We start from the raw sequence: 11,008 nt of genomic DNA, 5'->3' as shown, positions 1-11,008 counted from the left end.
GTTCAATCGCTGCACACATATATAATTATAGCTCTACGATAGCTACAGATTATCTACAACATTGATATTCACAGCGTATTATTACGGGAACATCATCATTTCTAATTCAGCATAAGTAAGTGTAGCTTCACATTTTTAGTTTAGTTGATTTCCCCAAATATGAGAACATTGTAAAAGATAGAAGTGTGTTTTTACTCTGCTGAATCTTCCTGCTTCTCCTGATTGGCCACTTGGTTGTTCTCAACCACATGTTGTTATCTGAGATATGTGGGATTCACTTCAGTTGCTTGCTCATTTAGAGCTTACTTGACAAAGCAACCCAGTCAAAATGAAGAGAATTAACTGATAAGACAATGCCACCCCCACCCTGATCATCAGATGTAGACAAAGGGGCTGCTCTGTCTTTACTTCCAGAGAACAGCCCAGCCAAACATGTACAATATAACATATGTGTCTCGATGAAGAAAAAACAGCAGCAGCTGAGCTGTAATCCAGGTAGGTTACCATCACACTTCATCCATGACTGCACCTTATTCATCATGAATATAGACGGAACACTTCACAGGTACACGCTGCGTGAAACAAATTGTTGTTGAGAATGAACTGCATCCAGCTTGGAGATATAAATCATCAACATCCCACCCGTCACATCTGGAACTGAACAGTCTCACACCACAGTCAGTGCAGCTGTCCAGAGCTCCTCTCTTATGTAACACAGTCAGCACATCCTCAGCCTGTCTCAACACCGAGACAAACAGCACTGCTATGTGATAATGATGGCCTTTTATCAAATAAGCCCTCAAAGAATCATTTAATGATGTGTTGATTCAAAGGAATGAAGACATTTTGGACCAGCAGCTTTCAGAGAAGTTATTGATTGAAGGGCTTTATTAGAAAAGCTTGTTTTAAAGGTTAACACCTTGGAGAAAATTCCGACTAAAACTTAATTGTTGAATTCATGAAACCATAACAACTTCAAAAAGGTTCTGGTGTGGTATTGAGTTGCTGATGGACTGTATTAAACTGGAAGTAATCAGCTCATTTGATCTGATGAAACGTTCAGGGCTCTTCAGGCTTCTTTGCTCTTGTTGGCATTACTGCTGACATCTGGATTCCACATTGTTAGGCCGAGGACACTTGCCAGGTCTGTTACCGCCTGGACAACTCGAGTGTCTACTCTTGTGCCAGCTTTCAAGGTCACAAAGCCAGGTATAGCGTCTGTTGTTGCCAAGCGACCATAACCCGCTAGCCGCATCATTGACCAACCCTGTCTGCTCCAACATTACAATCCCGTACAACTAAACTGCATGCTCAACTACATTACAAGGGAAATGTATTTTCTTCTGGATTGTGGCCACAGTTTGAAACACGTGGTTTATAAATTGTACAAAACAAAACAAAATTGTGACAAAACTTCACAGATAGGTTTGGTAAAAAAAACGTAATGGTTTGGCTTAAAATACAAAATTGAAACAAGGTTTTAAGGCAACAAAAGTACTCTGTTCACAAACAGAGTCTCCTGTGTAAAAGCCCTGTGTTCATTATAACCCGCCCACCGCCCTGACCCCGTCCCAACGAGGACCTCCGCATTTGAAACTTATTTGTGAAAATTCAAAAGCAAACGTAATCCACAACAAAATACGTTCCCTTCAAAATCGAATTCAAAATGCAGTTTTGTTGTTGGGGAAAGGCCTGTTCAGTCAGAGCTGCACTGACATCTAACATCTCCACAAGCATCTTCTGTGTTCCAAACGTTTGATTTATGTTCATCTCAGGGTGTGACCGCCTTTCATGCAGGTTCAAGCTGCTGAGGACTCCTTCATTCACACAAGACACATGAGCCAATGTGTTGAATGAGAAAATGTTGCGCTTTTTTCACCAACTGTGGCAAAGAGTAAAGCTAAAAGCAGCACACACTCACAGGGAATGTCTTGTGTTGAAGAGCGCAACATACCATCCTGTTTTAGCTTGAACACATTGAAAAATAAAGCAGTTAATACTGTTAGCTTAGCTTAGCAAAGCTTCGGCAGGTATAGAAGAGGCAAAGAGTGACAGAATAGGAGATGTGAACGAGAGGTGGGCAGGATGAAAATGTGCAAGTAGTAGTAGTAGTAGTAGTAGTAGTAGTAGTAGCAGTAGTATTTCTGTATTACTACCTCTTTGAGATGCACACTCTCAATTACTCCATTTCTTTGCAAATAACATTTGCGTTTCGAGGAGTTGACGAGTTGTTGGTTGAAAGTGTTTGTCACTGCTTCACGCACTTAAACAGAAGCTGATTCAAAACGCCCTCATCACAAGCAGAGTGTCCGATATGGTTCCAGTCCGTACCTGATTCCATGAACTCTTGGTTGAAGCTGTCCCAGGCCTTTCTGCTCTTCTTCAGGTTCTCCTCCATGACCTTGATGTCAGTGAAGGGACAGTTGCACTCTGGGAAGCGGGGCGAGCACCGGCACCAGCAGTCGTTGTTGCGGCAGAGCAGCTCGCCCTCCGAGTTACACGCCACATAGCTGAGGGCTGCCTCCACAAAACGCCCCCGCAGGAACTCTGGCAGGACATCTTGCAAGCCTGGAAAAAAAGAAGAGAGGAACACATGGTAAGGTATTACTTCAATTTCAAAATAATTGTTTCAAGCTTTTCTCACATGCTTTTTTTTATTTATTTTTGTTTTATTTTTGGAGGGGTGAGAGTAGAAATGTTGAGAATGTGGAGCGGCATTTTTAGCCTTTCAATATAAAATGAGGATTTTTTTTTGATACATTAAAGAACATTGTGAATCTTTTGCGTAGCATATTTACAAAGCATACAATTTCTCACAGGATTGTAAATATAGATTTTTAACAGAACATTTTTAACATATATGCTATTGTTTATGCTGGCTCGCTAACATGTCACACTTGAAAGAACAGAGCCATTGTTGGCGTTATCAGCAACACCTGTGGTTTTCCTACTCTGCCATTTCCAAAATGTCTGCTTTGAAAAAATGCCTATTGGCAAAGTTTACACGGCTAATTATGACATTGATCTGCTGAAAAATGGTGCCAAAGAGCCAATACGACTACACAGACTGGCCCTCTAAACAGGGTGCTCTTCTATTTTCACAGCAATCCCCTCCCTGTCAGAAACTCATGTCCAAGAACACTTAGACTCTCACAAACCCTACAATCTGTTCTAAGGCGAGTTATATCACTGGTCAGGCTGTTCTCAGACAGCGTTCGTAGCTATATCTAGAAAAATGACAGATATCAGACCAAATCAAGTCGTACACAAGTAATCATTCTAAAGTCACACAGGGCCTGTGGACAGGTCAAACAAACGCTGGTATTTCCCACAGGACACCGCTGTTGGTGTCCCGTGTGAAACGAGAAGTCACCGTTGACTAATTTGTTCGGTCATTTCAGTATTTATTTCAACCAAACTAAGTAGTATTGTACCTCAAACCTAACCAAGTAGTCAAGTATTTCACAATCTTTTCCAAAACGTAACCAGGTAGTTTTGTATTCTAAACCTCACTGAGTAGTTCCCTTTTGAAGATGTAGAAGTACATTTTGAAAAGACTGCATCCATGTAATGAGCTGAAATCAACACATGTAGCTGGACATTAGCAGGGAAACACACGATAAATGAGGAATAAGAACTGCTGTATGAGGGTACGTTGCACTGCTACAGGCAATATAAAAACAATGTTGAACTTTATTTTGATCAGTGGACCCCCTGATGTATGTTCATGACCCGCAGGTTGAGAGCCAGAGCTAGTGTATGTATGATATAAGATTTGTATTGTACCAGCAGCCGGCCCGGACTCTGTCTCCCCCTCCACCCTGAAGCATTGTGCTGATCAGCTGTTTCTGGTGTTTACAGACATTTTCAACACCTCCCTGGAGACATGCCACGTACCAGCCTGCTTCAAGGCCTCCACCATCATCCCTGTCCCTAAAAAACCAAGGATCACAGGACTTAATGACTGCAGGCCCGTCACCCTGACCTCTGTGGTCATGAAGTCTTTTGAACGCCTGGTCCTGTCTCACCTAAAAACCCTCACCGACCCACTCCTGGGACCCCCTGCAGTTTGCCTACAGAGCCAACAGGTCTGTAGATGACGCAGTCAACACTTCATCACTTCACCCTCCAGCATCTGGACTCCCCAGGAACCTGCGCCAGGATCCTGTTTGTGGACTTCAGCTCTGCCTTCAACACCATCATCCCGTCTCTGCTGCAGGACAAGCTCTCCCAGCTGCAGGTGCCCGACTCCACCTGCAAGTGGATCACAGACTTCCTGTCTGACAGGAAGCAGCACGTGAAGCTGGGAAATCACGTCTCATCCTCCAGGACCATCAGCACCGGTTCCCCCCAAGGCTGCGTTCTTTCCACTCTTCTCTTCTCCCTTTACACCAACAGCTGCTCCTCCAGTCACCAGTCCGTCAACCTCCTGAAGTTCGCGGACGACACCACCCTCATTGGACTCATCTCTGGTGGGGATGAGTCCGCCTACAGGTGGGAGACTGACCATCTGGTGACCTGGTGCGGTCTGAACAACCTGGAGCTCAACGCTCTAAAGACAGTGGAGATGGTTTTGGATTTCAGGAAGAACGTAGCCCCACCAGCCCCAATCACCCTGTGTGACTCCCCCGTTGACGCTGTGGAGTCCTTCCGCTTCCTGGGCTCCATCATATCCCAGGACCTCAAGTGGGAGCTCAACATCAGCTCCATCACCAAGAAGGCTCAGCAGAGGATGTACTTCCTGAGGCAGCTGAAGAAATTCAACCTGCCAAAGACAATGATGGTGCATTTCTACACAGCCATCATCGAGTCCATCCTCTGCTCCTCCATCACGGTCTGGCAGTGAGGGTGATTGGCTGCAATCTGCCGTCCCTCCAGGACTTGTTCGCTTCAAGGACCCTGAAAGATTGTAGCTGACCCCTCTCAGCCTGGACATAAACAGTTTGAGTCCCTTCCATCTGGTAGGAGACTGAGGTCCATCAGGACCAAGACCTCACGACACATGAACAGTTTCTTCCCGTCACACACGGAGACAAACAGGAATAAATTCCCAAGCTACGCGAAACACTGTTTGTCTCCACCTCCTCTAACAGTGGGGGTAACATCCCACTTTCACCTTCTCTTTGATGATTTTAATTATAAAAAAAGAGCTATGCTTAGTGCAGTGGCACCGTCTCATGACTATTAAACCAAATCAAAAGCTTATGTGCGATCTTAAAAGCGCGTCGTCATTCGTCGGGAACCAGCAGAAGGCGTTTTAGTGTTCACGCTGCTTCTCTGAACTAGTCAGTTGGTCCGTATCTGTCTGTCTGTCTCTAATCACCAAGAAGCTCCCTCTCTCCTCACTCTGACTTTCAACAGCCAAGTCAATCCTGCTATGAATATGCACGTCTCTTCTCCGGTGTTTATTCTCTCAATGGCTTGGAAAGCAATGCAATTACCGGAAGTCACATTTTTCCTCTTCCATGCTTTGGCAAGTGTTTTGAGGTTTTTGTGTAAGTGTGTGTGTGGTAAAAGTAGTTCCTTGTTGTTAAGAGTCTTTTTGAGTACACGGTGACATACAGCACTGAGAATAGTTTTTTATGGACACAGTTAACTCTGTGAGAGAGATGTTTTTCAGCTCTCAACCAAAAGGCCTCGCTGTGATGGATTGAAATGAGTGATATTGTTGTTTCATTGAAATGAGCGGGAGGTCACTTCTAAGTATTGTGTCTATCATTTATTAAACGGGCAGCTCACATCAAGCAATCACTCTGCATTTGAGAAAAAAAAATGAATGTGTTGTCATGATTGCTGAACAACAGGGTCCCAGGGGGGCATCACTTCCACCTACAGGGAGCAATGCAATTTATTTTGTATCGCCCAAAATCACAAATAACAAATTTGCCTGTGAGGGCTTTACAATCAGGTTAAAGATATATAGTAACAATAGTAGCTGCTAAAAAATGCCCTTTAGAGTTAACTTCTGTGGTGGAGTGGATTGAGCACAAAGAGATCCAGCTGCTCAATGACTTGAAGCGCTTCGTAAAGAGGAGGTTCCACGCTGTGACCCAGAATGTGCAAAGAAGCAGGAGCGCAGCAGAAACACACGAACCACAACCTCCTCAGCACCACAATCTGTTGCAGGTCTTGACACCAGAGAGATTGTGGCCGTAAGTGAAACCTCTCTCCAGAACACCTCCACCCAAAACAAGCAGTTATCAAAGTCAACCTACTGACGCTGGACACTTTCTCAATAGTTGCACAACAAATGGCAACACACAAATAATGTGAATGAAGAGCCAAAGAATAAAATCGACAACGCTAGCATGTCATGAAAAAAGAAATATGCTATGAGAGTGAAAATTTCCGCAACACTTCTGGACCAGCTTTGGTTTGATGTTACAAGGCGTCGTTCAATCTGCCGTCTTCCTTTTGAATATTTTTTGGAACAGTATTCCAGCCCCAGTAGTTAGCAGAGCAGTTGTGTAGTTATCTTCGATAGTTAATGAGGAGGCGATCTGCTCTGTGTACATCAAGGTGTGTGGGACAGAGCCAAACACCCGTCGATGTCTCCTCTTCTCAGCTTGCTGCTTCCAATTGTCTCGACAATCGTTCAGCCGATCAATTTCCCACTTGACGGGTGGATGCTGACCCTAGTAAAGTCAAGTTTATTTATATAGCACATTTAAAAGCAACAGGAGTTGACACAAAGTGCTTCCCAGTAGAGGCCGTCGGGGTATTATCTGCCTCAATACAGGTATCCACAAAACAAAGACATAAATGTAATATAAATAAATAAAAGGTGTAATACAATAAAACAATAAAAGAACAGTAAAAATGTACAGTAGATTAGAAACCAGTCAGAGGACGTTGGAAATAAAGAACCCCAAAAAGTGCAGTGTTGAGTGTGACCTACTGGACACATGTATGAGCAGCGTGACATGAACACACTGTGCAGAGAGGGGACCCCTATTAACTGAAACACCGCTGAACGGCATGCTGGGTACAGCTCGCTCCTCGCCGTTGCTCGTGTGAGCTTTTGGCGCGTACACTCTGCACTGCACGAGAAAAACAATCTGCTTCGCAAATGTTTTAGGAAGAAGGAAATGCATAATGCATAAAGTCACAGGGTGACTTTAAATCAACTGCATATTTCCTGTTATGGTTCCCAACCAGCTAGAGCAGGGCTCTCAAACTCATTTTCACTCCGTGCCACATCAGCATCACGGTCGCCCTCAAAGGGCCGGTTGTAAATGTAAGACTGTGTAAATGTAACTACTCCTAACATATTGGTAAATAACTGTCTCTGCATTTGATTATTGTTTATTCAAGTGTAAAAATATTGTACATGCAGTTATATAAATGTAAAACTATATTTAAGCACATTTCTGTTATTATAACTTAAATCCTTTTAATTGAGGGTTAAGAAACCCACATTACTCTATCAAAGATCAAACTATTGAAGAAAATAGCAAAGACAAATATCAAACACAAGTTATTACAATAACTTTGTTCAAAGCTTAAAATCCTTTCAAGGGTGCGTTTGCACAATCCCACATGAAGTATTTCATGTGTTTTAAAGCCACGTTTGAAGTAGTCTTCAATGTACTCACAATACATTTCCATTTCAAATGTACAGTAACCAGCCAAAGAGCTGCTTCTGTGTTTAAGTATCTCATCATTATGTCTTTCTATCATAGTTTTGACTTTCTATCTCGGAATTATGACTATGGGGATATTTTTATTATCAAGTCTAACTTAAAAAAAAAAAAGATTTTTTTTTTTTTTTGTGCTGGCGGATTCGCGGGCCACATAAAATGACGTGGCGGGCCGGATTCGGAGTTTGAGACCCCTGAGCTAGAGTGTATTAACTAAGACCAGGACTGCTTATGTATTACATAGGATGTAGAGCTGAGTGCTGCACATAGAAGGACACAGTGATGAAGAGAACGTTCTCCTTAACTCATCCATTATTACGCCTCCAGGTTGGTTCCTTTCATTGTATTCCAGTTTGATTTATAGCCTATTTTAACTTGAATTATAATCAATCCAACATGGGCGTCGTTTTATTAATTACGTAGCGCTCTGTGGAGGCAGTATTAAGACACTCATTTAATCACTCAATGAATCAATCAATCACCGATCCTCCATGCTGCCACGTTGCGAGCGCGGAGGTGCGGACTCGCGAGCAGGACTCCTTCGGCGGCGCATTTGAAAGAGATCAATGGCTTCCTTGGTAAAAGTTCAATGAAGATTTCGGCGACAATTGATCGATCTGTCAGCGGGGGCAAAGAAAGCAGGCGAAGAGGGGAGGCGGGAGAAACGGAGAACAGGCTGTGGTCAGGGAGAGGGAGGCTGGAACGCCAAGACTGCATAATGCATTCGATGATCCAGAAGGTGACTGGGGAACGTAGGGGAGATAATGAGGGAATGGGGAACGGGTCTGCTGGTGGGTGAGGGGTTCAAGAGATCAGATGCATGAACCAGGGGTAATCCTGGAGGTAAATGAGTCCCCGTTACTGGGGTGCCACATTATGGACAAGCTGTGCTGAGTGGTGTACAATTATCTACTTTTACTTTACTCTTCTATGCTACTTTTGACAACAATGTCTATGAGTTTGCTCAGAACCTGAGCAGTTCTCAGCTGGCTAACATGGTGAAGAAGTAACTAAGATCAGGACGGGTCCTTCCAAGTCAGGTTGCACGTCACAATTTCTTGTAGGATTATGATTCTGGATTCCTCGAAAACAATATACACCGATTCAAAACAAGTACTTTTCAAAAAAAAGAATTAAAACCAAAATTCGTATAATTTCTAAATGAATACGCTCTCCTCCTGACGACGTTGAAAAACAAAGCAATTTTACTTTGCCAATTCTAACACATTATTCAAAGTCTGCAGAAACTAAATAAAACTCATCAAAACTCATCTTGGTTAGCCTAAGCCTAGTCCAACAATCACCAACTCTGGTTTGGTGGAAATAAAGCCTTCATTTATCGGGTTGAATGTGAAAACATTCTGGTTTTAAATGAGGCCTTAAAGATCTAATATAAGTGAAGATTCAGAAAACGGATTGGCAATTTCTCACTTCAAATTGCTTTTTTAGTTTACCAACCTTCTTTCTAAATCTTGGACAGGATATCCTGTGGATTGTGAGTGTTTCAGCGTAGATGATGCACGCATGCATTCTCGCCTCTAAACAAAGGACTCAGTCCTCTGTAGAATTCGAAGGACGCCCGACATTGGAGCTGTCGTTCGAATTGCATGACGAAGCATCCTTGAGCTTCAGCTGTTGAGCGATCCTTCCTTGACCACAGAAGAAATTAACTCAATCAGCAAACTGTTACCCTGGAATATAACGTTAGCCGCTCTAACTCGGGCAACCAAATGACCACAAAGTAAACATCATTACGTCGGCGTCACAGACGTAACATGTAAAGTGTGTCGGCTAACCGCGTTAGCTGGTGACTCGTGATGTGGTTGCTCGTAGTTATATCAGTGTTTATTATCTATCTGATGACAGGAAAGAAGTTAAGAGATCATGGATGAAATTAGAGTTTTTCTTCCGGTCCCTACCATGAATTTCAGGACCTGTCTGTGTCTCCTTCTGACGGAGGCTTTTCTTCCATCCAGCCACAGATTTGGATCATCGCGTGTGTCCAAGTGTTCGGTCCACTCCTGCCGGAATGCGCTCCCTGCTGTGGAGGCTTTGCTGCTGCTGGTACCCTTGGAGGGTGCTCCTGCTCTTAGAGCCTCTGGCTCTGGCAGCGACTCAGCTTCAATACACGGTAGAGTAGACGGACAGCACATACCGTGCTGTCTCTGTTTCTGCTTATCTTCATGCCTGCCTGTCTTTTATTCTTTCTTTCCTTCTGGCTGTCACTTGAATTTCCTGCAGACTTGCTGCAAAGAAGGAAATGCTCATTTTCTTCAGCCAGGGGTTCTGGGGGTTGTTTTGTGTTCTCTTGCGATAGTTTTGTGTTCTTTCACAGACATTCAGCCACATGGCGGGCGAGTGCAAAATGCGTCGCAGTAAGGTTGGGAATAGATGGATTTGCGTGTGAAAAGGGTAAAATGCCTCCATAGGCATAGTATAAAGAGCGAGAAAGTCCTCTTAGGGCGGGTGGGACGGGGAGGTTTGATGGGTCAAACAAACTGACTTTTGCTGAGGAGGCGTGTGAAACCAAGAGTCAACGCTGACTTATTTTACTGTAGCTTTGTTACGGAACTTCCATTCCTAACTAACTCCAGTTACGTAACAAACGTAGCCTACTTATTTCACATAACAAAGGCAAGGCAAGGCAAGTTTATTTGTATAGCACATTTCAACAACAAGGTAATTCAAAGTGCTTCACATAAAACCATTAAAAGCATCAAAACACAAGGCAAAAGAAAAGGAGATTTCAAAAACAATTAAAAAACAGTGTAAGAAATAAAATGCAGTAGTAAAATGCAGAAATGCAGGAAATTGATTAATATATTAATTGAACGTGGTTCAATTAAAGGCAGCAGCAAACAGAAATGTCTTCAATCTTGATTTAAATGAGCTGAGGGTCTCAGCAGACCTGCAGCTTTCTGGGACTTTGTTCCAGATATGTGGAGCAGACTCTGATGAGAATCATTATCTGGCCAAGCCAGTTAGCCGTAAATGCTTTTCAGAGCTACGAGCTACGAGTAACAACAGTTATTGCCTTGTTGCTTTTAGATTCTAATGAGAAGACACGCTGCCTCGTTTTACTTCTTCCGTTTGGTAGCCTTGAGAGACCTTAGTCAGTAAGTGTCTGTATGAAGCATGAAAAGATGTACGAAGATATATTATATTCGCGAATGCTAATCACGGTTAGCATTTCCGCATTGCCGGGAATGTTAAAATTAGCTTAGAAGCTAGTGAGTAAGCCCGAAGAGGAAAGCTAAAAACGCCTCGCAGAAACCCAGACACAAATGCTGATGACTTTGCAACTCCACTTCAAAGCATGGCTCTGAAGTCAAGGCTGAGGTCAGGCTGTTTTTTGACAACCACTAATG

General features: G+C 43.3%; 1 protein-coding gene across 1 annotated transcript in view; it reads right to left on the bottom strand.

The window, feature by feature from the left end:
• brinp2 (bone morphogenetic protein/retinoic acid inducible neural-specific 2) overlaps window positions 1-11,008 on the bottom strand; it is a gene marked incomplete at its 5' end in the record, with an annotated part of 118,758 nt that overhangs the window by 40,393 nt on the left and 67,357 nt on the right. Inside the window, one exon of the mRNA XM_079285408.1 lies at window positions 2,332-2,568. Coding sequence (XP_079141534.1) covers window positions 2,332-2,568 — 237 coding nt within the window. The remainder of the gene's footprint in view (window positions 1-2,331; window positions 2,569-11,008) is intronic.

Source organism: Melanostigma gelatinosum, assembly GCF_949748355.1.
Source record: "Melanostigma gelatinosum genome assembly, chromosome: 15".
Taxonomy (NCBI): domain Eukaryota; kingdom Metazoa; phylum Chordata; class Actinopteri; order Perciformes; family Zoarcidae; genus Melanostigma; species Melanostigma gelatinosum.
This window is presented reverse-complemented; position numbering and strand designations above follow the sequence as displayed.